We start from the raw sequence: 27,331 nt of genomic DNA on the forward strand, positions 1-27,331 counted from the left end.
TCGCGCCGTCCTGGACCCCGCCCGCTCAGCCCAGCCAGGCTGGGGGGTGCGACCAGGCCGCTTTGGCACAGTCCTTCAGCACCATGGGACTGACGCCGCCGGCCCGCACCGAGTGGATTGCCGACTCGGGTGCCTCGTTCCACACCACTCCTGATGCCGGTATCCTCTCTTCTGTCCGACCCCCACACCCCTCTTATCCTTCTTCTATCATGGTTGGTGATGGGTCTTGCCTTCCTGTCACCGCCGTGGGTTCTTCTCCTCGTCTTCCTAATGTTCTTGTTGCTCCTCAAATGGTTCACAACCTTCTTTCTATTCGCCAGTTTACTGCTGACAACTCTTGTTCTATCGAATTTGACTCCTCCGATCTTACTGTGAAGGATTCGGTTTCCCGGCGTCCGCTCCTCCGATGTGACAGCCCGGGACCCCTTTACACTCTTCGGCTTCCTGCTTCTGCTGCCTCGCCTTCGGTTTCTTCGTCTGCTGCTTTTGCCGTGACGCCTTCTTCCCTCACCTGGCACCGCCGGCTTGGTCACCCCGGCCGCGACGTTTTGGCTCAGCTCAGCCGCAGTACTGATGTTCCATATAATAGGGCTCATGTTGCGCACCTCTGTCATGCGTGCCAGTTAGGTCGTCATGTTAGACTTCCGTTTTCTTCTTCTTCGCATGCTGCGCATGCTTTTGATCCGATTCCCTGTGACCTGTGGACATCTCCTATACTCAGCATGTCTGGCTATAAATATTATCTGGTCATTATTGATGATTTTTCTCGTTACTCTTGGACTTTTCCTTTGCGCGCCAAGTCTGAGACATTCACCACCCTCCTCCACTTCTTTGCCTGGGTGTCCACTCAGTTCGGCCTCACCGTTAAGGCCGTCCAGTGTGACAACGGGCGGGAGTTCGATAACTCCACCTCCCGGTCCTTTTTCTGTCTCGGAGTGTTCAGCTGCGTATGTCTTGTCCGTATACCTCTCCTAAGAACGGCAAGGGTGAGCGGATGATTCGCACGACGAACGACGTCGTGCGCACCCTTCTGATACAGGCTTCTCTGCCCCCGCGCTTCTACGCTGAGAGCCTCCACACCGCCACTTACCTGCTCAACCGCCTTCCGTCCACTGCTTCTCCTGCTCCCACTCCACACCACTCTCTTCGGTACCCCTACTCGCTACGACCACCTTCGGGTCTTCGGGTGTGCGTGTTACCCTAACACCTCCGCCACCACTTCTCACAAGCTGGCGCCCCGCTCGACTCGTTGTGTGTTCCTCGGGTACTCCCCTGACCACAAGGGGTACCGATGTTTTGACCTCACCTCTCGCCGCGTTCTGATCTCCCGACACGTCGTCTTTGACGAGTCGGATTTCCCCTACTCCACCTCCTCTACACCTTCTCCTGACCCCGAGCTGGAGTCTCTGTTTCCGACTGACCCGGTGGTTCAGCCATCGTTGCCTGTCTGTCCATTTCCTGCAGGTTTTCCTAGCACGCCGGCACCGCTTCCGGTGATCCCTGCTGCGCCGAGCGCGTCCCCGGTGCCTGCGGGACCTCCGGTCATGGCGCGCGCGGACCCGGTGTCTCCCACTACGCCACGCGCGGCCCCAGTGCCTTCCCCTGCACCTGAACGATACGCTCAGCCGGTGCAGGTGTACCGGCGTCGCTCGGCGCCGACTACGGCACCGCAGCGGTACGCTGAGCCGGTGCAGGTGTACCGGCGTCGCTCGGCGTCGACACTGGCGCCGCCTCCTGCTCCGGAGGCTCCTGCGACGCTGACGCCGGAGCTGTCGCCGCCGCCGCCTCCTCCGGCTCCTTCTCGAGCCGAGCCGGAGGTGTACCACCCGCCAGTCATCCATCGGGATCCTCGGCATATCCATCTCATGGTGACTCGGCGGATGGCGTCTCAGGCCGCGACTCTCTCCGCCACCGAGGGAGAGCGGCGGGTCTCTCCAGTACCCTCCTCTGTCCGCGACGCCTTGGCGTATCCTCACTGGCGTCGCGCGATGGAAGAGGAGTACGCGGCTCTTCTTGCCAACCAGACGTGGGACCTCGTGCCGCGTCCGTCTGGTTGCAATGTGGTGACTGGCAAGTGGATCTGGACGCATAAGCGTCGGGCGGATGGCACACTGGAGCGCTACAAGGCTCGCTGGGTTCTTCGGGGGTTCACTCAGCGGCCTGGTGTGGACTATGATGAGACCTTCAGTCCAGTCGTGAAGCCCGCTACGGTGCGCACGATCCTCTCGCTTGCGCTCTCGCGCTCTTGGGCTGTGCACCAACTGGACGTGAAGAATGCGTTTCTTCACGGCACTGTCGGAGACTGTCTACTGCTCTCAGCCAGCGGGGTTTGTGGACTCGAGTCGTCCGGATATGGTCTGCCGGCTCAACAAGTCTCTCTATGGACTGAAGCAGGCTCCTCGGGCTTGGTACTCTCGGTTCGCCATGTTCTTGCTGACATTGGGGTTCACCGAGGCCAAGTCTGACATGTCTCTCTTCGTCTACCACCGTGGGGATGAGGCTGCATAACTGCTCCTCTATGTTGATGACATTGTGCTCACAGCCTCCAGTCAGCAGTTGCTTCAGAGTGCCATCTCCTCTTTGCGGCAGGAGTTCGCTATGAAGGATCTTGGTCAGCTCCACCACTTCTTGGGCGTCACTGTTGAGCCTCGTCAGTCTGGTCTTCTCCTTCACCAGCGGCAGTACGCACTGGATATCTTAGAGCGGGCTGGGATGACTGATTGCAAGCCCTGCTCCATTCCTGTCGACAATCAGGCGAAGCTGTCTGCTGATCTGGGTGATCCGGTGGCTGATCCTACGGCCTACCGGAGTCTGGCCGGCACATTGCAGTACCTCACCTTCACCAGGCCGGACCTCACATACGCTGTCCAGCAGGTCTGTCTCCATATGCATGATCCATGGGAGTCACACCTTGCTGCGCTGAAGCGTCTCCTCAGCTACATCCGTGGCACTGTGGACCTCGGTCTGGTGCTTCACCGCTCGTCCTCTGCTGAGCCGGTGGTCTACACCGACGCTGACTAGGCTGGCTGCCCGGACACTCGTCGCTCCACTTCCGGCTACGCCGTCTTCCTGGGCGGCAACCTGGTCTCCTGGTCGTCCAAGCGGCACCCGGTTGTCTCCCGCTCCAGTGCTGAGGCGGAGTACCGGGTTGTTGCTAACGACGTGGCGGAGGCGTCCTGGCTACGACAGCTTTTGGCGGAGCTCCACAGCCCGCTCGCCAAGAGCACGCTCGTCTATTGCGACAACGTTAGCGCCGTGTATCACTCCACCAACCCCGTCCAGCATCAGCGGACGAAGCATGTGGAGATCGACCTACACTTCGTGCGCGACAGAGTCGTCATCGGCGATGTTCGGGTACTCCATGTCCCGACTACCTCCCAGTTTGCTGACATCTTCACCAAGGAACTGCCCTCCTCGACCTTCTCGGAGTTTCGCTCCAGCCTCAACGTAGCCGGTGGCTAGTTGTGGCTGCGGGGGGGGGGGGGGGGGGTATTAGCCCTTTGTACTCTCTTCTTGTCCAGTCTTGAACACCGCTGCGCCGGTTGTTCAGACTGCGGGGGGTGTTGGCTTTATTGTTGTCCAGTCTTGAACACCGCTGTGCCGGTAGTTCAGACTGCGGGGGGTGTTGGTGTATATTGAGCCCATGTGTATAGAGGCCCATGTATAGGTATTATATATACCCACCCTTCTAGGGTTGGAGGAATACCAGCAAATATTCCTTCCTACACTAGTATAGAAAACAGGATCAAGTGAAAGCAAACATGAGCCTATCAAATTAATATACCATATGTGGAATATACAAAGGCTTAGAGGATAACAAACCAGTTCGTGCCAAGGTCTGCCCACGATAAGAAGCCCACAGACGTAGTTCAAGTATGTCATTTGGGTTGCCAAAAAGTTCAGAATCTGCTGCATTTTCATCCCTGTTGATACGAGTAAGGAAATTCTTCCATTCATCTGTTTATATAAGTCCATCACAATAGAAATGTTAAACCGAGGAAACGTGATTTCATACAGTAAGTGAAAGTTCCATCATTACACCAGAAAGGTTATTACACATAATACTATTCCCTCCATCCGTTTATGATGTACATATTGCGTCGGGAAAATTAGTCATTTATGATCTACGTATTACAGGCTGGCGCCGATTTTTCTCAGAAACATCGCGTGTCGCTTTGGGTTGCTGGCATGAAGAGCCCGCGTGCACAGATAGAGGGCGGCGATGGCCGATGAATCGAAGCGATGCGAGTAAATATGATTTGGCAATGGACAAGAGTACTAATGCTGGATCGCTGCCTTCCTTAGTCTCTGTGTTCGATTGAAATACGTATATCATAACCGGATGGAGGGAGTAGCTTGCAAGAGACATCAGATAGCCGGCACCAATACTGGCTTCAAGAATAAGCCAAATAGAGTAGAAAGTACCCTCTGTTCTTTTCATTTTGGGGGCAAACAGGGAGAGGGATCCATAATACTATATTAAACATTAATTACCAATTTTTTTATTAACAAGGAAAAAATCCAATGGCGTTTTAAATATTAACTTCATGTGATAATTCTATAATCATAGCATCGGAATTAATATACGAACTACTGCTGTATTCAATTATAGTGGCATTTGTTGAGTACCTAGGCAATAGATCCCAAAAATATAGATAGATCCTAAGATACAATGGGCTTATGAGCCTTATGAGTGCATTTATACATGGGCAGAATATGTCAATTAAGGGCCGTGTGGACAGGTTCATCCTTCTATTTCGAGCAAATATGGGCTACATTTTGGATAGGAAAATATACACCCTATGAGCACTTCTACCGAATAAACTTTGATCCATGGAAAGCCAGGCAATGAGATGTACATTCGTTGACATTGTTCTGGAGCAAATTGAGTGCAGGAGATTTATATAAGTCTGTTGGGAGGCTCCTAGGATGTGCCATCCTTATTCGTTTGATCACTTCAACTTCTTAGGACAGCATTAGAGTTGAGTAAAAGGGTTCCATGTTTATCACCAATTGTTGCCACTGCCTATGAAATTTGAGTGTCAGTGTTTCTTGGAGAGGCCCCAACCCCAAGTGTTGTTAAGGCAGGTGCTTGAAGGAAGGTATGGCTGAGAAATTAGTAGATTGATTATGGAGGTGCAAAGCACTCATACATATATAGGCAAGGGTCTCCTGGGGTTTGGTTTATAAAAACACCAATCAAGGAGAACCTTGCCTAAACTACCAAGGCCAGGGGCTCACCTATTTTATTTTACAGAAGAAAAGAATAACCACTAGTTGAATTGAAACAAGGCCCTTACAAGAACGCTCCAATGAGGGGTGAGCGTCAATTTTCCATCACCTTAAGATAAATTCATCTCAAAATTTGGGCTCTCTCTTTCTTAATCTTGTAGCATTTTCAGTTCCAGACAGCAAGCACCCTAAAAACTGAAAGTGTTTGTCACCGTAGCACAGCAGAACCCTAATTAGCAAGGTTAAAATACCGAACCACCTAGAAACCATAAAGCTCTATGCTTAAGGATCTCGCATGGTGGAGACATGCATGAGCAAATGGTGGACACTTGACCCGTTTTGAAAAAAATTGCATACACCTCGCAAGAGAACAGATATACTCAAAGGTGCACAGCTTGAGAAAGAAAACAAGGGGATGTCTCAAATGGTTACACCTAGACTGATACTTTTTTACATTTTCAAGGTTCATACTCCAGGACTGTTTGAACTGTTCATGTAAAGGAAAGAACAAACCTGGGTATATCTTCTGCAGATAAAACAGTGTAGTTATACCATCTTCGTTTTTCTTCTGAAGTTCATTCATGCTGTAGAGAACAATCTCGGAGTAATATGGAGTAAACACACTGCATAACAAAGTAAAAAACACCATTGGTATAACTATAACTGAAAGACAGACAAAATCGCACGTAACAAGATAATCTCCTGTTAACTAAAGTGAAAGGGGCAACAGAGGAACTGAAGGAGTCCCACCTAAAGGAAAACATTTCTGAAGCAGGCCTTGCAACAGGCATTTGCATAAACAGAGAGTTCGTAAAGAACTGAAGTCTCCGCCTGGCTTCCAAATTTTTAGGAACACTTGCAGCTGATTCTTTGATTGTCAGAAGTGAATACAATCGCTTGATCAAGTCCTTCTGGATAAATAACACCAGCATAGTTCAAACTAATGACTACTTAATAGAAAAATAAACATTCAACAAAGAAGAAGATCCAATGCTCGAGACAATACCAATACAGGATCATTTGGCCACTTAAGATTATTGAAGAGGCGGCCTTCAGCTCTTGCTCTATTTATCTGAGTCCACTCATCAAGGTGATCCCTAATATTTGTAAACGAAGGGCATTAGAAAGCAATTCTGAACATATAGATCTGAAAATAATAAGGTTGGAATAGAAGAAATTACAAACAGATTGCAGACCTCATATCAATGGAAAACACTTCATGGTGAACAACTTCATATAGGTCCTGAATAGCATTAACTGCTCCCTTTTTCATATCACTTGACTCTGTGGTACCCCTCTACAAAACAGTGTATTGACAGTTATAAATACATGAGACTTGACACATGAATAAGGTGATCCCATATCTAAATTTGAGATTTAGCCCATCATTAAGGTTATAAAGAGTTAATAAATAAGGCCCGGAAATACAAAGAGTTAATGAACCTATAAACTAATGCCAACCTTAGTACATACCAGTATTCCAAGGACAGCAACAAGCTTGGCAATAACAATATGCAATTTGGAGAAATGAAGATCACTTTGGATGTTCTTCTTTGAAATGCTTTCATGGATACCACCATAAATTCTCTCCACCCTAAATTTTCCAAAGAACAATGTACCATAAAAAAATCTGTTGAATTTACAAGGCGGAATGGAACAGCGGTAACAAAGCCTTTCAGTCCCAAGCAAGTTGGGGAAGGATACAGATGATATAAAAGTTTTAAATAATTAATAAAAACATTACAGAAAAAATTATTTACCAGAGACGTCCTTCTTTCTCTAGTATCGAAGTCAGAATATGATAAACGCTATGGAAGCACTCTACAACAGCATATTGCATGTATTCATCCTTTGATATTTTCAGCCAAAGTTCTTCTTGTGAGTCTTTACAGTCAGCTGCGATATCTTTAGCTAAGAAAACCTACATTGGAAAGGGAAGGTGCTCATTGAGATGAAACAGAAAAAGAAAAAGAACTGAAAATCATGCAGGGGGACTTTTTAGCAGTTAAAAATTCTTTAAACTTTTGACCTTGCTAGCAAGCAAGAAAAGTGGCCACTGCACATTTGGAAGAACTCCATCATTCTTGGGCATCAAAAGCAATTCTAATTCACTGCAAATAGGACAAGGGTCAACCAAAATTTACATATAGTAATCAACAATTATTGAAGCATTACTTACGCATTGCTAATATAATCTTCTTCCCTTAAATTCCTCACAATTTCATTCCAGAAGGGGGCGAATCTAGATGCATCAAACTTGTTCAACTCTGTAAGCTGGTAAATTTGGTGTTTTTAGTGTCAACTCTTTGTAAGTAACAACAAGGAATGGCACAGTTTAAAAAAAAACTAAAGGGATATACTCCCTCTGTCCCCAAATAAAAGTGCAGTCTGACTTGGCACGGTTTCCAAAACTAGCCTTTTGAATATTAATTCCTCCTATACTATCATGTTTGTAGCAACAAAATCATAACCATTGGAAAAGTACTTATAAATATCGGTCTACTGATATTATTTTTTGTTAGACAAAATTTACATTACATGGCATTAGTTACTGGTCAAAGGACAAATTTTGAAGATAGCAGAACTAGTAGAACTAGCCTTAAATAGTAATATTAACTGACTCATACCTGACTGGAAGATAGCAGTTGTTTCCTGTACAGAGGATTAAAATCAGGGCTTAGAGTATAACAACGAAGCAGATAAGCAAGAATTTATGACACCACAAACCTTTTTGGAACAGCAACATGAAGTTTGTCCATGAATGCTCCAGGGAACTTCTCAAAGAATCTGTGAACTGCTTCAACAGAACTAATCTGAAAACACAAACAAAAATAAAAGACAGCATGAATTAGCAAACAAACAAAACTGATCATCAATATATTTGATACAAACTGACGGATAACAGCAAGAAAAGAAGACTACAGCAAAGCATGTAAAAAACTAGGCCGGTGGAGGACTGCCCCCACGTTTTTTTTTATCTGAGAAGGAACATCAGTCAACACGACCCAGAAATCTCCAAACCCCAAACTTCACCCTATAGGGTCGCACCGTAACCTAGGCCAACCACGACTCCTTTGGCTGGCGATCACTGCAACTATCCCCTCGTGGGAGGGCCTAAACCAACCACAAATACTACAAGCCGGCGCCCTGCCACTATTTTTTTGGGTTGCCAGCAAGGGGGTTTTATTGATGCCACCAGGATTTGAACCCTGTATTCCTCGACTGGGGAGCTTACCACTACACTACAGGAGCGTGGCAACAGCACACCATTTTTACTATGGTTCAGAAACTGTTTTTGTGGTCAAATAGATAGTTGTACTTTCCCAAAGAACCCCTGCCAAAGGCTATCAGGACTCGGCATTTTGATTCGAATAAGTAAGGTAGAGTGCGGGATTGCAGGAGAAAAACGATGAAGAGGGTAAATAGATCGTACAAAGAGGAAGCGACTACTGCCTTGTTCAAGTGTTGGGAGTCTAAAACATCTAGAAACATTATAATGCGCTGGTGGAATGGCTAAACTGATTGGACAAAATTATGCGAGTTATTTTTCATCTGTGTTAGACTACAAAAGAGTTTGTTCGCATAACCAAGTGCACTTGCAATTGACTTACATCTTGCAGGCATACTGTGCTAGCATGAAAATGATAGAAAAAAATAGTCAAGATGATACAAAAGGATGGACAAGAAATGGCATTGCACAATAATAAGAATACAAAATTACAAGATTGACAGATCAGCGAGAAATAACATCAAAAGCATGACAGTAGTTCAAATCCAAAGTTTAAGTTGGTAACCTCTCCCAAGCGATCGCGCGCACCAAGGAGAAATCCATAAATAGCAGACATAACAGTGTAAAATACATGGATGTCCAAAAGGTAAATCTGCATAAATGGATATTTAGATTAAAAAAGTATAATATTCAAATGTTCACTGCACATTTGACCTAAGCTCAAAATAGGGACATATATGATACAAATGATAACTAAGCAATACCAAAATAACAAAGGAATACTTTCCATCAATACATTCAGTACATCAAAACATGCAGTAATGGAACATCACAAGCACAATTTGGTCGATGTTTGACCCAATGGTGCATGAAGAAATGTTAACAAGGGTGCTGACTGAGGAAGATTATTATAATAAGAGTCCTGTTTTGGCACATATTACTCTAGTAAAGGCTGAGCATTCCCACGACATTACAGATCAATTTATAAATAACTAGAAACATAAACTACCATTATGCCAGAAGAATTGACTTCAAGGCCTACTTGGAATGCATGATTGTTTTTATTCTATTTTAATTTATGGAGCTGGGAATGCAACAAGCAGTCAAGGTGAGAAACCAGATAGATAATCAATTCATTTTTTCTTACAAGTTTATAGCAGTGTCATCTAGAATTAGATATGTTATTGTTTAATTTTCAATGGTAATTGCTCAAAAGTTAATATAGCTGCCTGTGATTCCTATGACATAATAAAAGTTTAGAGAGCTAGAACTAGAAGTAAACAATAGTACTTACTGACACCACTGGAGCCCATAAAGAAAGGATTGTAATAGCATTATGGTTATCTGCAAGCAAAGTAAGAACCAATCGATTACAAGTGGTGCACATCTTTAACCATCTCATGACGATACGAAGTAGTGAAAGTATTAATATTTACAAAGAGATAGGCACTTCTCACAGGAAATTTTTTCCATATACACAATAATGAAATATTATAGGATCCGAGGTTGCTGAAAAGAAAAAAAAAGGCATTGTGATATTTGTAGGAAAAGTAATATTGACATACTTTTTGAAACAAAGTCATGCCAGGCATACTGCAAGCCTTTGAAATTGATTACAGCTCTTGTTGGTTTCACAAGAGGTTTTATCTGCATAATAAAGCCACACTTTAGAGCAAGATCAATGCTTACAGATAGTAGAAACTGATAAACTAAATCTTTCCTGAAGAAAATAGGTGAATGAAAATTTTGCACCAAGAATTGCAATCCAGAAAGCAACGTATCTGCACAGTAAATATAATAAGTAACGATGGCTTCCACTTTGTTAGCAGAATCACAGTATTAGCTTGAAAGTTCTAAAGGATTACTTGATATAGTCAAGGGGGCTCTCATGCATGCCTCTTCCAACATAATTGTTCTCCTTCAACAAAAATAAAATGTCAGATATCCTAAGCAGAAGATATAGTATACAAAGAATTCAAAAGAACAGGTACCCAAAAAGTGCTAAAAAGGACAAGACCTGATGCATCCATTTAACAAGGCGTACAGCAGACCAACGGTAGCAAGCCTCAGTCAAACCATGGCAACAAGGGACGCTCATAAGGAGGCTCATAATAATCTTAACACCCGCATATGCACTGATTACAAAAACATATATCTTGAATGTTGCTGACTGTGTCCCATCTTGAAGTGCCTTGCTGGGAAATGATAGAACTATTAGAAGTTTCATCACAATTTCACTTCATGATTAGGTTGAGGGGCCAGCAGACCAAATGTAATTTAATTCACTTCATGATCTGGTTGATGGGCCTATTAAAAATTGAACCTATCATCAAATTTTAATAACTTTTTAACACTTAGAAAATTTGGTAGAAAATCGGAAACAGCATAGAGCATGCTTCAAGCATGAAAACAGACCATATTTCAACCAGGCCAGCAGAGATAATATCAGATAAGAAAGACCAGTTCTCACTTCTCAGTTTCTAAGTCTTGATTGGCGCAACAACATCAGACCTATCTGGCCAACAGAGCATGTACATGGCTACAAGTCTATAACGTCTTATCTCTTTACAAAGAGTTGCTTATTTAGTACATGGATTGAAATATTTTATGGCTTTCATCATTCACCCTGAATCATATAAAACAGCTAATACAGCATTTGCTGTTCCTTTGTGTTTCAAGACATTCAAGTATGTCAATGCCAGATCACACAATCTTTCGTTCTAGAAATTTCTTTATAAAAAAGGGTCGAAATAAAATTATCAGAGCTCATAAGTGGAAGAAAAACATACACATATAGGTAACAGATCGTCAATGAAGCTACAGTAAACCAGCAGAATCGCCAAAGCACTCTGGTGATTGCAGATCCACGAGAAGTTGAATACGCACCATACATCATTAGAATGTCCAATAGACCTTCCTCAAAAAACAACAAGGTAACAAAGCAAAATTAGTAATCAACAAGATAGTTTTACATAGGTCATCATATTACAGTAACAAAAAAAACTTATGTACTAACTCTCAATAAATTTCATTGCGACATAAGTTGGGCCCAGACTAAGAAGTCGCAATACAGTCTTCATGTCAAAACTACCATTGTTAAAAGCAATGATAGTTAGTCCCTGCATCGACATAAATAGAACCACACTTAGGTTACACTGCAAGCACATAAAGCTCACTGAAGATTGGCAATACAAAGCATCTAATGATACATCAAAAGAAATAAGCAAACAAATCAATCCTCATGGCCATAAGAACAAAAGAAGTAAGCATATCTCTTGCTAAACATCAATGTCAAGATACCATTACTGTTAAGTTTTCACCGTGGGCGTACAAAACTGTACATGCAAACGAAGTCAAACTCATACATAACTGAATATATGCTGATTCTATCCAAGTAATATGCAATCTTGGAACGTAAATAGATCAGTACTGGAGACCAGGAAAAAACACTGAACACAGTTCAGCTAAATTCTCCCTCGTTTTCTTCCACTCACAAGGTCATGGTTACTGCAGTTATGGTTAGAGAACCTGTAGTCGGAGAAAAATTGTGTGTGATTGTTTGTTGCATATTCGTGGTGTTCATGATGTTGCTACCATTTATCCATGCTTGAGGCCATGAGTTTAACCTAGGGACCACCATCAGGATAAACTTCTTTTTTTTTTGAAAACACCATCAGGATAAACTTGCCATGGTAAAGAAAGGAACGCCAAAAAAAACTTAATTGTGTTCTTGCACATCTAGCAACTCAACGCTTGGAATAAAACTAATATAAGAATTCAATGAAGTAATTACGAAAGAATAGATGTCAGCTGAATCCCAAACAAAATTGTGGAGACCAGTAATGATTGAATGGTAAGAATTTACATTCACCTGAAACATCATAATTAGGAACATCCAAAGGCGATGAAAGCTGTGATAAAGATGAAGAAAAGTCCTATGTTCCACAAAAGATGTCTTTCCATAGTGATGGCCCCTACCAAACATGCCCTGCAAAATCAAATGTGCATTTTGTAATGATGACAACATGGTGATCGGTAGCTTATGTCACTAGGATATCAATTTATCAAAATGGGATGTGTGGCAGTCGGGGAAGACTGATATGCATCAGCCCTCACTGACGAGCTGCAGCTTAAATGTCCAGGTAAAGTTAAGCCAACTCAGGAAGATAGGAATTATGTTTGGTGTGGTCTCAGCTTTTGTAAAAGGGCAAGCCCACACTAAAGCTTGGTTAAAGGGGGGCCATATCTCATATGTTGGCATGATGGTCAAGAACAAAACATATCAGCAATCACCAAAATTGAACACACGCACACAAATACTGATCTGGTTACATCTGAAAGACTCATATAATTGCGAAGGACTAACAAAAACAAACCTTCTCCTTTTTACTGGGCTTTGAGAAAAACGGGTTGTCCAGCCTCCACGGCCACCCTAGGTGAAAGCACTTAAGAGACCTAGAACGAACCATCAAAAGGTTATGAAAAACAGAAACACAATTGATCTGCTTACACCTTCCAAAACAAATTATTGCTTACCAGAAAAACTCATTGAAATCATCATAATTTCTCCATGCAGAATGTGGTGCACGCCCATTCTTATTATTGGCCGCTTCCTGCAGCAGAATCAACATTAAGAAAACCATACAGGACCAATCATAAGAAGTGATATTACCTCACGCAGTAGCCATGCTTACCGCTGCAATGATATCATACAAAGGAGAAATGACATTTTCAAGAAATGACAAGCTGCCATTAGAATTGCAGCTTTCAGCAAGCTCTGCAGTTTGTTTTTGCAGAATCTCCTCTAGTTCTCTTGCTAGCTGTAAAATTCAAACAGTTCGCGTCATGTATAACTCAAGATAACATCAAACATAATCGAGTTTTCAGTAACTTGCTCGGACCACTACTCGAACAGATAAGTGTTAAAATCGAACCCAGACATTGGAATCCAACATGGCAAACTTCAAAATTGGGATTTGAGTATATATAGTATTAAAAAAATCTATATTTTCAAAGTGAGTTGTTATATTATTTTACTGAAATTTATATAAACAATTATTTAATAGCACATAAACCACCAGGTAAGAAACAGTCAGTAGGTAAAGGTATAAATAAATCTCAGAAATTTTGCTCTCAACCTACAAAGGCTTCACATCAACAGGTTCATCCACATTTGTGAACTCCAACTAGCATAAGGGCAGCAGCAGTGTGCTCCCAAAGCAAACAGAGGAAAAGCACGGTTCGCCTAAACCGAACTGAGCATGCTGTAGCAGTTGACTGCTCCATGTCAGAACCAAAATCGAAGCCTGCAGACAATTCAAACCATGTGCAGCTACCCCCAATTAAAATATTCTACATACAGGGTTGGGTGGGCATCATAGCACAGGGTGCTCAACCATCACCCAGTTCTGATTTTTTTTTATTGTTTCATTTGCAGCAGCAGCAGAGCTAGTGAACCATACTTTTGTTCGGCTTCAGTGGATTTGAAAGTGTAAGAGAGAGGATGGGAGAGAATAATGGCTTCTATTCCTCCAAACCCTAGAAGGGTGGGATATATAGTTCTTATACATGGGCCTCTAGATGAGCCTCTATACATAGGCTCAATATACTCCAACACCCCCCCCCGCCAGTCTGAACTACCGGCGCAGGATGCCTCCGCCACGCCGTTAGAGACAACCCGGTACTCCACCTCAGCACCGGAGCGGGAGACAACCGGCTGCCGCTTGGACGACCAGGAGACCAGGTTGCCGCGGAAGACGGCGTAGCCGAAAGTGGAGCGGCGAGTGTCCGGGCAGCCAGCCCAGTCAGCGTCGGTGTAGACCACCAGCTCAGAGGTGGGAGAGCGGTGAAGAACCAAGCCGAAGCCAACAGTGCCACGGACGTACCGGAGGAGACGCTTCAGCGCAGCAAGGTGAGACTCCCTGGGATCATGCATGTGAAGACAGACTTGCTGAACGGCATAGGTGAGATCCGGCCGGGTGAAGATCAGGTACTGCAAGGCACCGGCAAGGCTCCGGTAGGCAGTAGGATCACCCAGATCAGCAGACAGCTTCGCCTGAGTATCGACAGGAGTGGAGCATGGCTTGCAATCAGTCATCCCAGCCCGCTCCAGAATGTCGAGTGCATACTGCCGCTGATGAAGGAACAGGCCAGACGGGCGAGTCTCAACAGTAACGCCCAAGAAGTGGTGGAGCTGACCAAAATCCTTCATAGCAAACTCCTGCTGCATAGAGGAGATGACGCGCTCAAACAACTACTGACTGGAGGCGGTGAGCACAATGTCATCAACATAGAGCAGCAGGTAGGCAGTCTCATCCCCACGGCGGTAGATGAACAGAGAAGTGTCAGCCTTGGCCTCGGTGAATCCCAAAGTCAGCAAGAACGTGGCTAACCGAGAGTACCAAGCCCGAGGAGCCTGCTTCAGACCATAGAGGGACTTGTTGAGCCGGCAGACCATATCCGTACGACTCGAGTCCACAAATCCCGCCGGCTGAGAGCAATATACTGTCTCCGACAGAGTGCCGTGAAGAAACGCATTCTTCACATCCAGCTGGTGCACAGGCCAGGAGCGAGAGAGCGCGAGCGAGAGGACCGTGCGCACAGTAGCAGGCTTCACCACTGGGCTGAAGGTCTCATCGTAGTCCACACCAGGCCGCTGGGTGAAACCCCGGAGAACCCAACGAGCCTTGTAGCGCTCTAGTGTGCCATCAGCCCGACGCTTATGCGTCCAGATCCACTTGCCGGTGACCACATTGCAACCAGACGGACGCGGCGCGAGGTCCCACGTCTGGTTGGCAAGGAGAGCCGCGTACTCCTCTTCCATCGCGCGACGCCAGTGAGGATCCGCCAGGGCGTCGCGGACAGAGGAGGGTACCGGAGAGACACGCGGCTCGCCCTCGGTGGCAGAGAGAGACGCGGCCTGAGACGCCATCCGCCGAGTCACCATGGGATGGATATGCCGAGGATCCCGATGGATGACTGGCGGGTGGAACACCTCCAGCTCGACTCGAGAGCGAGTCGGCGGAGGCGGCAGCGGCTCCGGTGTAGATGGCGGGGGCGACGACTCCAGTGTAGGCGTCGCAGAAGCCTCCGGAGCTAGAGTCGGCGCTAGTGCCGGCACCGAACGACGCCGGTACACCTGCACCGGCTGAGCGTACCGCGGCGGCGCCTGAGTCGGCGTCGGACGACGCTGGTACACCCGCACGGCCGCACCGGCTGAGCGTACCGCGCAGGTGCAGGGGGGACACCGGGGCCGCGCGTGGCGCAGCAGGAGACACAGGGTCCACGCGCGGCACGATCGGAGGTCCGGGTGCCGTGCGTGGCGCGACTGCGGGCACCGGGGCCGCACTTGGCGCAGCAGGGATCACCGGGAACAGTGTCGGTGTACCGGAAAAACCTGCAGGGAAAGGAGAGACAGGAAAAGGTGGCTGAACCACCGGGTCAGTCGGAAACAGAGACTCCAGCTCGGGGTCGGGAGAAAGTATGGAGGAGGTGGAGTAGGAAAAATCCGACTCGTCAAAGACGACGTGTCGGGAGATCAGGACGCGGCAAGAGGTGAGGTCAAAGCATCGGTACCCCTTGTGGTCAGGGGAGTAACCAAGGAACACACAACGAGTCGAGCGGGCGCCAGCTTGTGAGGAGCAGTGGCGGAGGTGTTAGGGTAACACACACACCCGAAGACCCGAAGGTGGTCGTAGCGAGGAGGGGTACCAAAAAGACCGTGGTGTGGAGTGGGAGCAAGAGAAACAGTGGACGGAAGACGGTTGAGCAAGTAGGTGGCGGTGTGGAGGCACTCAGCCCAGAAGCGCGGGGGCAGAGAGGCCTGGATCAGAAGGGTGCGCACGACGTCGTTCGTCGTGCGAATCATCCGCTCAGCCTTGCCGTTCTGAGGAGAGGTATACGGACAAGACATACGCAGCTGAAGACCCCGAGAGAGGAAGAAAGAACGGGAGGTGGAGTTGTCGAACTCCCGCCCGTTGTCACTGGACGGCCTTAACGGTGAGGCCAAACTGAGTGGACACCCAGGCAAAGAAGTGGAGGAGGGTGGGGAAGGCCTCAGACTTGGCGCGCAAAGGAAACGTCCAAGAGTAGTGCGAGAAGTCATCGACCACCACCAGATAGTACTTATAACCAGAAAGGCTAAGTACAGGAGAGGTCCACAGGTCACAGTGAACAAAATCAAATGCATGCGTCGCATGCGAAGAAGAAAAAGGGAGCCGAACATGACGACGAGCTGGCACGCATGGCAGAGGGGCTCAGCAGGAGCCCTAGTACTAGGAACATCGGCACTACGACTGAGCTGAGCCAGAACGTCACGGCCAGGGTGACCAAGGCGGCGGTGCCAGTTGGTGGAAGACGGCGTCGCGGCAAAAGCGGCAGACCAAGAAGAAGGCGAAAGTGGTGCAGCGGAAGAAGGAAGGTGAAGGGTGTAAAGGGGCCCCGTGCTGATACACCAGAGTAGCGGACGCCGAGAGGCCGAATACTTTACAGTGAGGCCAGAAGAATCAAACTCGATGGAACAAGAATTGTCAGCTGTAAACTGACGAATGGAAAGAAGGTTATGAACCATCTGAGGAGCAACAAGGACATTGGGAAGAAGAAAAGAACCAGGAGCAGAACCCACTGCGGTGACAAGAAGGGAAGACCCGTCACCAACCATGATGGAAGAAGGACAAGAGGAGTGTGGGGGTCGGACAGAAGAGAGGATACCGACATCTGGGGTGGTGTGGAAGGAGGCACCCGAGTCGGCGATCCACTCGGTGCTGACCGGCGGCGTCCGCCCCATGGCGCTGAAGGACTGCGCCAGTGCGGCCTGGTCCCACCCCCCAGGCCAGGTCGGCTGCTGGCTGGGTGGAGCGGGCAGGGTCCAGGACGGCGCGCACAGGGGAGCAGCAGCGGCGAGCATGGCCGCCGGCTGGGGCTGAGGACGAGGGCCCCCCTCCTGACCCTGAAACGGCCACATCGGGATGCGCCCTGGCTGCCAGTGCGTACCTCCAGGGCCAGGAGCAGGAGTGGGAGCCGGAGTCGGGTCCGGAGTGCCCCGAGCACCAGCATCACATCCCCTCTGCCGACGACACCCTCGGCCTCCCCCACCCCCGGTCTGGCCGGTGAGAGGAGCACCAAGGAGGCGGTCGGGCGGGTCGATCCCGAGTCCAGATCCAGAGGCCGGAGCCTGGTGGGAGGACGAAGCGCCGTGCTCCATGAAGGGGACGACGGTCGGGACGGCGACCCGACAGGTGAGAGCGTCGGCCGCGGAGCGCTCGCGCTCCCAAGCGAGGGCAGCGGCGAGAGCGTCGTCGTCCGTAGCAGCTCCGGCGGCGATCGGCTGCCCGCGGAAGGCGGCGGCGGCGAACGGCGCGTCCGCGCGGGGCATATCGAACGCAAGCACGGGCGCCGCGGTTGCGACGGCGGCCTGCGCGGCGGGCGCGACGGCGGCCTGCGTGGTGTGCTCCCCGCGCGAGCTTGTCCTCGACGAGCTTGGCCTCAAGGTCCCACAGGGCGGCCGCGAGGCGGGCGGCGGACGGCGCGGGCGCCGCGGGCGGCGGACGGCGCGGGCGCCGCGGGCGGCGCGGGCGCGGCGGCTTGGGCGGCGGCGGCTGGCACGCCGGTGGCGGCGGCCCAGGGGGCGGCGGCGGTTGGGGCACGCCAGGGCGGCGCGGCCGTGCCGGGAGCAGATCCGCGCCAGGCCGGGGCAGGGGCGGCAGGGGCACGCCAGGCCGGGCCGGCGGCGGCAGCTGGGTCGAGCCGGGGCCTGCAGGAGAGGCGGTCGTGCCTGCAGGGGCGGCTCGGGCCCCAGAGGCGGAGGGGGCGCGGGATCGGGCCCGCCCCCGCCTGCCACGGCTCCCGCGGCCCCTGGGCCCGCGGGCAGAGGTCTGGCCGCGACCCCCGCGCCAACCACGCCCGCGCGCGCTAAGCGGCCTGGGCAGCCGTGGCTAGGTCGGATCGGCCGGCCCCTGCCCCGGCGCCCTCGGCCGCACCCACCACGGCGTCGTAGGGTGGCCGGGCGGCGGCGCCCTGGGCGGGGAGGGAGGTGGCGGCCCCCAGGACAGGGGATGGGAGGGAGTTGGTGGCGCCCAGGTCAGGGAGAGAGGTGGCGGCGCCCAGAGCAGAGGAGGGGAGGGGAGGGAAGGAGGAGAGAAACCCCGGCGGCGGCGGCCTCCGGCCGGCCATGGTGCCGGCGGCGGCGGCGGCTAGATGAGGCTAGCTGATACCATGTAAGAGAGAGAATAGGAGAGAATAATGGCTTCTATTCCTCCAAACCCTAGAAGGGTGGGATATATAGTTCCTATACATGGGCCTCTAGATGGGCCTCTATACATGGGCTCAATATACTCCAACAGAAAGATCGAACCAGAACTGGAGGTGCCCTAATGTGTACATGGAGTGGCCATAAAGGAATAGCTCCTTCCTACATCATCTCCTTTGGATCTAAAGGATAGCATTAGCATCCTCCTCTACCTATTTGCTCCCTATCAAGCACATTCCTCCGTCTCGCACACATATCCCTCAATCCTCCCATAGAACGTGCCTCTCCATATCACACAGCTCATTATTGCTTAAAGTAAGACAAATACCTTAGAAAGTAATGAACGACATGTCAACACGGTAAAAAAAAGGAGGGAAGGACTCCTACAAGTTCGTGCTCCCACTAGCATATACCTGTTGGCAGTAATTCTCTTCTTTCTTCTAGTCTCTCAGTACTGTTCCAACAAACTACGAATTTTAAAGTCTGATTCACCCAAGCCTCATACGAGGGAGAATGTTCAATGCTAGCACAGTAGCACCCAAATAACAGTTTCCACAAGATACTTCCACAGAAACACAAGAAAAAGGAGAAAAAGGGATATGGCATACTGATGTGTGGATCATGCAAAAATAGGAAAATAAAGGAAAAGCATGCAACACAAAAAACTATAATAGATAAGTTCGCAAGAATTACAGACTTACATGATGAAATATGTAGCATAAGCCCTCTGGAAGAAATCGTACATTGGCAGCTTCACCCCACATCAAGTAGTATAAACACACATATAGCAACTTCTTTTCTTTCGTCAAAGATTCACTGCTACGAGAAAAACAATACAATACCTTAAAACCAAAATAAGGGGAAAATAAGGAGTTAAATAGATTGGTAAAGAATATAAAGAAAATGTACTTATTCCAGACAGGACGAAGAGGCAGATAGCTGCACCATTTGATATAGTTATCTAGGGCTTTGGAGAACACAGCATGCACAGCACCCTCATCAATTTTCTAGCAGGAAACAGAAACAATGTTAACAATAAAGGCATGAAAAGTTAAAGCAATAAAGAGAATGTTATCTTGGGGGGCAGAACTTGATAAATGTTCTCATTAAACTATTACCAATCAGCGCATCTTTTAAAAATAAAAGGATAGATCTTTGAATTTAAATGGAAAAATTGTGTAGCAACTTCAATGGTCAAGCAAGAAACTAGTCGGTACTGAGTACTATGCCATGACAGGGTAAACACTGTACAGAAGCGATCAGGATGGCATGGCTAGGAAGGTAAACAGAATGAGAAAGAAGATACCACAAATGAGACATTGAACAGCAAGATATACATCTGAATATCAGCGTGCTCTCTATATCTATAGAATCACTAATTCTGATCGTGGAAAAATCATTGTATCATTAAAACTAACACAGCTGACAAGTAGACGCAGATCTAATAAAACTTTTTGATTCGAAACCATGGCCAAACAAAAATTCAATTCTTGTCAGGATGTAAACATAGCCGATGCCCTCACTACAGTTCAGTATGTTATATTGTCCGTGTTCGCAGGTGCAGATTGCAGAATCAATTTCACTGACACAAAAATCTGAAAATTTTCCACTTATGATAATGGTGTTACTGGTTCAATCATTTACGTCCATTCACATAAAAATTACCAAACAGCACAAAAGGATCAACAATATGTCAATATCCAGTGTGTCCATCACATAGACTAATGGCCAGCACAGAACTAGAAATTTATATTGTTCAAAAAAAAATGAGGATATAAATGAATAACAGATACATTAGTTGTGCACAATATCATTCTTTCTTCTTTGAAAGTGAGCAAAGCATCATTAAATGAGAACAATTGACACACATGGTATCTCAAGAGTGAAGAAAGGACTATAGGGAAAATTCCCAACTTGATCATGAACAAGCTTTTCATGAATAAAAAGAAGTACTTCAGAAAAGAGCTACTTGCTAAATACAAAGGATATTATAAATGTTAAAGAAAAGGACTGAACTCAAGAAAAGAATCAGAAAAAAAATGCTAAATTATTACTAAGATGACAAGTTGAATTTCAAAAGAAATCTGGCATTAATCAGATCTAAAATCATGATGAACAGAAACAGTAAAATGGTGTCGAACAATCACATACCGGTTCATTCCCAGATGGTTTGCCCACACGAGACTGTTCATTTGCCAATAGGTGAACGATATGCTCCCTTTGGTTTTTCACATTACCTTCCTGCAAACATGAGGGATTACAGTGTATTTCCACAAAGGCAATAACACCAAAATATTGCTATAGAATGCATTAAGATTTAAGACTCCATCGAAAGTTATAAATATACTAGAATATATATTTTTAAATCATATCAAAACATAGTATGAACAATGATATATGTGAATGACATGTCATGACATTCTTTTCCTAGCATCTACTTTTCATCCAATGATCAATGACCACAGATGCTCCTAGTTAAAGGGTTCACAAGCATAGTAAAAAGTACATGTCAACTTAGAACCTAGCATTACCATATTTACAAGATGGCTTTCATTTGTCAACAAAATAATGGTGCATTTAGGATTACCATCTGTATTCATGTTAACATATTAGGGCCCTGTTTGATTCCGCTTATTTGAACCTCGCTTATTTATGAAGTAAGATTCTCTGGTAAGCAAGTTGTCTGGAGAATCGGCTGCCTGGATAAGCTGAGTGTTTGGCAATCCTGATTATTTTCAATCAATTCTCTGAACTAAGTAGTAAAATATCTGAAGTGCCCCTGAGGCTAATGATATCTTTTTTTTTTACTGAATACTAGAAGTCAATAGTTTTTATGTGTCTCTGTGTATCTTGAATAGATAATTATATTACAATTACAAGAAATTAAAAATGACAACTTGCAGGCAATCCATACATCAACTTTGCACTAATAGTCCATTAACATATCTAAAATCTAATGAATCTTTACAACACCAATAAAATGCAATAATCGCACCACAACATTTCCTGTATTTATATTATCTGTTCAGGGGAAGAACAGCCAAAGCGTGTCGCTGTGTCGGTGTCGATACCTCTGGACTAGGGTACCCCCTCTTGCTATGTCAAGACTCGTGTAGTTATCCGTAACTACGCCCTAACGAGTTGAGCAGCGAGACCCCTGGGGTCCGACTCCATCTCACCGGACCAACAGTCCCGGACCCGCTTCCCGCTTGGGGACGGGTCCGGTGTCACCACGTGTCCCGGAGAAGGGAGCGCTCAGCCAAACGGCCGGGGGCCCCGGACCTCCCACGGGGTCCCGGACCCCCATATACTATCCGGACCCCTCAGCGGGGAGGGAACAGACACCCCGCCTGGGGGGGTCCGGAGCCACCACGTGTCCGCAGGCGCAGGCACGCGCGTGGCCACCAAGCTTCCTCGGGAAGACTCGCCCACCTGCCGCATTCAATGCGGTAGACGTAAGTGCGCTCTGCCACAGCAGAGCCCGAGGTGACTTTTGCCAGGCTGTACCATTGACCGCACGTTACCAAGGCGCATAGTGCAGACTCTGGCGCCACCCACGCCACGCGCGTCAGTCTGCAACGCCAGTTAGACGCGACAGCTCGGCGACGGAGTATCATAACGCCTACGCGGTAGACCCAACAGCCTACGCCGCAACCTACACTACCTCAACGGGCGCCTCACCGATGGGACAGGTGAAGGCTCCCTTCGGTCAGAGAGTCTACAGTGCGATGAAGCGTATCCGGGAAGAGATTCTCAACCACTGAAGCATTGTTAATGTCTTTTTGGTAGTATACTATACATCCTTGTTGGGCCCACATGTCGGGGTCCAACGCCTGTGTACGCGTCCTCCTTGCGCTATAAAAGGGGAGACGCCCGCTAGAGGACTCGAGTCTAAGGAGGGACTTAGAGGCAGAGGATAGACTCATCCACGGACACAAGAGCAATAGAACTCTCAGTGGACGTAGGGCATTACGCTCCGGCGCCCCGAACCACTCTAAATCCCCGTGTGTTCTTGTGTTCTTGCTTCATAAGTAGATCTGTCGAATCGCTTGCACTTCCCCGAGTAACCACCCTCTGGGATTAGGCGGGTGCACTAAGCCACCCGGCTGTGGCCCTCCTTCTAGAGCCACGACAGTCGGTGTTCAGGGGATGAGCGGGCACAGCAGGGCTGGGCACATGGTTTTTATGGCGTCGCCTTGGCGTCCGGGCGATTTCTGAATCGCAGCGTCCAGCCCGCCACGACTTTCTGGCGTATGGCGTTGCCTTGAGAAGAAAGGCGTCGCCATGGCGTCCGACGGACGCCACACCGAGCGGGAAGTCGTGCGCTCGCGGGGAAAGACGCACGGGAAGGGGCAGGCGCGAGGCGCGCACGCGGGAAGGGGCACGGGCGAGGCGCGCGCGGGAAATCGCAGGGGTATAGCCCGCGCAGGCACGCCGCAGGCCCCTGCCGCGCCAATTGAGAGAGAAGGGAAGAGAGGAGGACGTTGGCGGGACCTGAAATCCGGCGGGGGGAGCTGCAATCCGGCGGCGCGGCTCCTCCACCAGCCACTCACGCTTCCACGACTGCTACTCCACGCCTCCACAGCCTCCAATCTGAGCTCTGCCCGGCCGTCGATTGGAGCAAATCGTGGCTGCCTGGCGGGTTCCTCTGCTCCTCCTCACGTGGCTCTGCCCCTTTGCTTCCTCTGCTTCCTCCGCCTGCAGATCTGCACTTCCACGACTCACCTCTACAGCTCTGCCCCCCAAGGATTCGTGGCTGCTATTCCACGACTCACCGGCCCCCTCCCCAATTCATGTATGTGTGTTCTCCCCTCTCCTTCCTCTGTTCTCCCCCCAATCCTCCCCTACTCTTTCCTCTGCTGCTCTTCTTTTCCTCCCCCTCTTCCTCTGCTCTGCTTCTTTGTACTCATGCTCTGCTCCTCTCTACTATTTGTAGTGCTATCTAGGAATAGATAGCTCATAGTTGTGCTCCTTTCTGCTAGTACATGCCCTTGTAGTTGCCTAATTGGTTTGATTATGTGCTTGTTTGTCTGAACCTTGCTGCATAAGAGATGGACTTTGCAGCAAAAAAAGTATGCATCAGTGTATATTTGTGCTGTCCTATGGAAGGTTAGGGTATGCGTATGGCGTCGCCTCGCCGCACGCCATACTCGCCTAGGCGTCTGGAAGGGGGTGGGTCGCCACGCCTCGCCTTACCGCCGTAAAAACCATGGCTGGCACAGTAGTGGCGCACAGCAGATCGCATCGGGAGGCGGCACCGTTCCGGGGGCAGGCGATGGGAAGCACTGCTCCTCGTCTGCGGTGGCCGGCGGCGGGGGGTGGCTGCGGCGGGTGCGGACGGAGGAGGGAGCGGCAGCGGGGGAAGCCTCGACAGCATCGCGGAGCCTTGGCGTCGGGGGGTGTCGGGCAGGGAGGGTAGCAGTGGGAAAAGGGCTAAGATTATTTGGTATGCGGGGAGGAGGACGCGGTGGAGATAAGCAGGCTCTCCTTGGGTCACCTTGTTGCCTTTAAAACACTGCTGATCAGACTTTTTATAGGTTGTAACTACCATTTGTCATCTGTTAGCAGTATTACAAAATGAGCCTGTTCTGCTGTGATATCATTACAGTAGTTATCAACTTACATTTTGGAAAATGCACATGATAATGATTGATAGGTTGCACATTAAAACACTAACCTGGAAACCAAATATACATTGCAATAGATCCAGCATATCTGAATTCCTAGCATCAGGTACTGAAAATGTATCAGGGAGCCTGGGAAGATCCCTATGATACTGAAGAGTTGATATTGCCGCCCTCACCTGAAATTCAAATAATGCAAACGGTATAACAAACAACCTCAAGATCTAGAAAATTGCCAATAACAGAAGGCCTTATTCTGAACAATTACCTCCGGGAAAGTCACAATTGCATTAGTGGTAGAAGACAATGCATCTAGAGGAATAATATTATATGGAACAACATCCTCTGTCCTTGCTGCATCCTTTTGCATGACCTTTTTCATCTGAACAAAATAAGATAAAACTTGATCACAAAAGGTGAAACTCTTACATGTTTTGATTATATTCAACGGTGCAAATTTGAAGGAGCACAAGTTCGTAAACAGCAGATAACAAACTTTTTGGACACTTAGATTCAAATTTACCCAGCCATGCTATTTGTATAAAAACAGAAAATGAAAAGGATTTCCCATGTTACTTTAACAAAATTAGATAATTAAAGAGCTTGGCAACATGATGGACATCGAACATCCTTTACACTCAAAATTCCCAACACCAAGAACGAAAACAGACAATCAAATATCAAGAATACAAACCTCTTCAGATATCAAATTTTGTGCATCTTCTGGTGAAATATCCTTTGTCATATCCTCTATTACTGACCATAAGACCTTCAACGTCGCAAGTACTTTTTTCCGCTTCAGAGTTTTCCTTTCCAACCTGCTCAAAAAATGAGTAGTAAATTGCAGACCGTGAACATTGTCAAGTGCCACAAATTTAGTTCACTTACGCTTGACAACATGTCACAAAAAGGTAAAGAAATAGCATTTTATTAAGTCGATTAAGTTGCAGAGAAATACTTACTCTCCAAGGTTACCGCTGAATACAGCTGATTCCCTCAACTTCATTTCATCTTCAATCAACTCGTCAACTTTATGCTTTTCTCTGTAAAGCTTGTAAAATTCTTGCAGTTTAGCAATATCCTGACTCCGGTCTATAGCACCACCTTCCCTCTTCGCTAATTTTTGCTAAAAGAGTAAACCAAAAGAACTGTTAAAATAAGATACTTGAAGTTACAACTTCTGGAAAATATATTGTAGAACATTTTGTCAATTTACAGTCCAAGAGATATGTGTGTGGTACTGTGGTGCAACAGGGAATGAGTCCCAAGGCATCATTGCATGCTACAGTATCATGGACTTCAAGGCACACGTGAAATAGCAGTAACCACAGTGAAATGTGAATAATCTACTAATTGCAAAATACTCCCTAAGTTCGAAGCATCTGTCATTCTAGACAACTGCAGCCAAAGTGCCAAACATTTCTAATTGTGAGCATTAACATCAATAAAAGAATCTAGAAGGGTCTTACAAGAATAATATTTGTAGAGTCCTCATCAACCAAATAAAAACAAAGCCACAGACTCATGGTAACATATTTCTATAACATTTATAAACATTCAACAAAATAGGACTGAAACCAAAAGTGAAAGAATTGGTATGAAATCACAGTATATATCAAGCTGAAATGGACATACCCTGATTACCGACATCAAACCTGTTTTGAACTGCAATACTCCCCGTCCTTCACTATTAGGATCCAAATTCTGGGCAAGTGAGTAAGCATGCTCACAAACTGCACAAGGTAAAAACATTAGACGTTACCAGATCAACCAAAATCGCATATAAATATTAAAGAAATATTGGGTGGTGACTATTATAATTGTAAATATTCCTTTTCCCAACCAAACTATATTGCACCGCTGCCTTGTTTTTGTGTCTTCGTCGATTAACATAAAAGCACAGACCCCACCAGCTAGTTCAAAAAACAAGTGACAGAAACAGAGTTTGATATTCTGTAGCTGAGTGCCGCAGAACTGCAGAACCATGCTTAAAACAATGAACTAAGCAGAGTATGGAAAGTGGAAAGATGTCTAGAAGTATAATCATCAATAAAGTGCGCTACTGATGGGATTGCCAGATACATTATGTCAGCAATGTCCAATTTAGCTAGATGCATAGAACTAAAACTAACCTAGTAATGCAGAATGGAGTCCAAAACACTGACAGTTTATCGTAGAGAGGGTATCGAAGTGGAATACGTGGGTCATAATGCTCAGCCTAATCTAGGTTAACAAAAGGCAGCGATGTCACAGGCACCATACGCATGAAGAACAAGCTAGCCCGGCAGACACGTACAAATTAAGCATAACCATAAAATCCTGCAGTCTCTACTCGCTAGTACACAACTGTCAGCTTAATCAAACTATCCAATGATGATGGCATACAAGTGTAACAGGCTTGGAGCGCAGGAAAATTGTAAGAATTATGCCAAAAACGAGATGGTGAGCGTAATAAAGTATTGCAGCCACTAGTAAATAGGGGGCGAGCTCCGATGAACAGGAATGGTTTGCAAAACTTACGAATCCTCGCGACGGTGGGGTCCTCATCCTGGATCTCGTCGGCGGCGCGGAGCACCTCCTCGATGTGCACGTTGTTGCCGAGCGACGACGGCACGTTCCCGGCGATGCCGGTGACCGGCTGCCCGTAGACGCCAGCGAACCGCTCCCCGCGCAGCGCCGCCCGCACCAGCCGCTCCCAGTTGGCCTCCGCCCTCGACATCGCGGAAGCCCTTGGGATCCCAACACCCGCTCGTTCGCACGCTCAGAGGCCGCCAGCCATAGCCCCGCCGCCTCCAATCTGCTGCGATCGACTGGCGAGGGACACGGGAAGCTAGGGTTTCGAAATCCGCGGGCGCGCGGAGCAGGAGGCGGACGCGGACGCGGTGGCGTTGGAGCTGTGAGCGGGGAAAGGGAGTAGAGGTGTGGTCTCCCTCTTGGGATGAGCAGAAATTTGGGCTCGGTGAGATCTAGGTGCGGTGCGGGGTGTCATGTGCAGACTGC

General features: G+C 47.7%; 1 protein-coding gene across 3 annotated transcripts in view; it reads right to left on the reverse strand.

Moving 5' to 3' along the window:
- The window catches only part of LOC120688494 (callose synthase 9-like), a 41,566-nt gene extending 14,235 nt beyond the window's left edge, over positions 1-27,331 (reverse strand). Inside the window, exons 1-32 of one of the 3 annotated variants that reach the window (XM_039970835.1) lie at positions 26,852-27,331; positions 25,967-26,064; positions 25,294-25,457; positions 25,026-25,149; positions 24,600-24,713; positions 24,385-24,510; positions 20,859-20,948; positions 19,617-19,714; positions 19,409-19,523; positions 13,156-13,281; positions 12,998-13,074; positions 12,838-12,916; positions 12,333-12,449; positions 11,478-11,580; positions 11,251-11,374; positions 10,479-10,656; positions 10,327-10,379; positions 10,182-10,242; positions 10,027-10,108; positions 9,756-9,805; positions 9,027-9,113; positions 7,960-8,045; positions 7,860-7,884; positions 7,412-7,506; positions 7,262-7,343; positions 6,993-7,153; positions 6,706-6,826; positions 6,429-6,529; positions 6,239-6,329; positions 5,983-6,143; positions 5,746-5,855; positions 3,823-3,957 (exon numbers count right to left, since the gene is read on the reverse strand). In XM_039970835.1, the coding sequence (XP_039826769.1) occupies positions 3,823-3,957; positions 5,746-5,855; positions 5,983-6,143; positions 6,239-6,329; positions 6,429-6,529; positions 6,706-6,826; positions 6,993-7,153; positions 7,262-7,343; positions 7,412-7,506; positions 7,860-7,884; positions 7,960-8,045; positions 9,027-9,113; positions 9,756-9,805; positions 10,027-10,108; positions 10,182-10,242; positions 10,327-10,379; positions 10,479-10,656; positions 11,251-11,374; positions 11,478-11,580; positions 12,333-12,449; positions 12,838-12,916; positions 12,998-13,074; positions 13,156-13,281; positions 19,409-19,523; positions 19,617-19,714; positions 20,859-20,948; positions 24,385-24,510; positions 24,600-24,713; positions 25,026-25,149; positions 25,294-25,457; positions 25,967-26,064; positions 26,852-27,050 (3,433 nt within the window). In that variant the 5' untranslated portion in view covers positions 27,051-27,331. Of the gene's footprint in view, positions 1-3,822; positions 3,958-5,745; positions 5,856-5,982; positions 6,144-6,238; positions 6,330-6,428; positions 6,530-6,705; positions 6,827-6,992; positions 7,154-7,261; positions 7,344-7,411; positions 7,507-7,859; positions 7,885-7,959; positions 8,046-9,026; positions 9,114-9,755; positions 9,806-10,026; positions 10,109-10,181; positions 10,243-10,326; positions 10,380-10,478; positions 10,657-11,250; positions 11,375-11,477; positions 11,581-12,332; positions 12,452-12,837; positions 12,917-12,997; positions 13,075-13,155; positions 13,282-19,408; positions 19,527-19,616; positions 19,715-20,858; positions 20,949-24,384; positions 24,511-24,599; positions 24,714-25,025; positions 25,150-25,293; positions 25,458-25,966; positions 26,065-26,851 lie in introns of all 3 variants that reach the window. The other 2 variants (XM_039970834.1, XM_039970836.1) reach the window with 2 other exon arrangements.

The sequence above is a fragment of the Panicum virgatum genome, chromosome 9N, assembly GCF_016808335.1.
Source record: "Panicum virgatum strain AP13 chromosome 9N, P.virgatum_v5, whole genome shotgun sequence".
NCBI classification, from domain to species: domain Eukaryota; kingdom Viridiplantae; phylum Streptophyta; class Magnoliopsida; order Poales; family Poaceae; genus Panicum; species Panicum virgatum.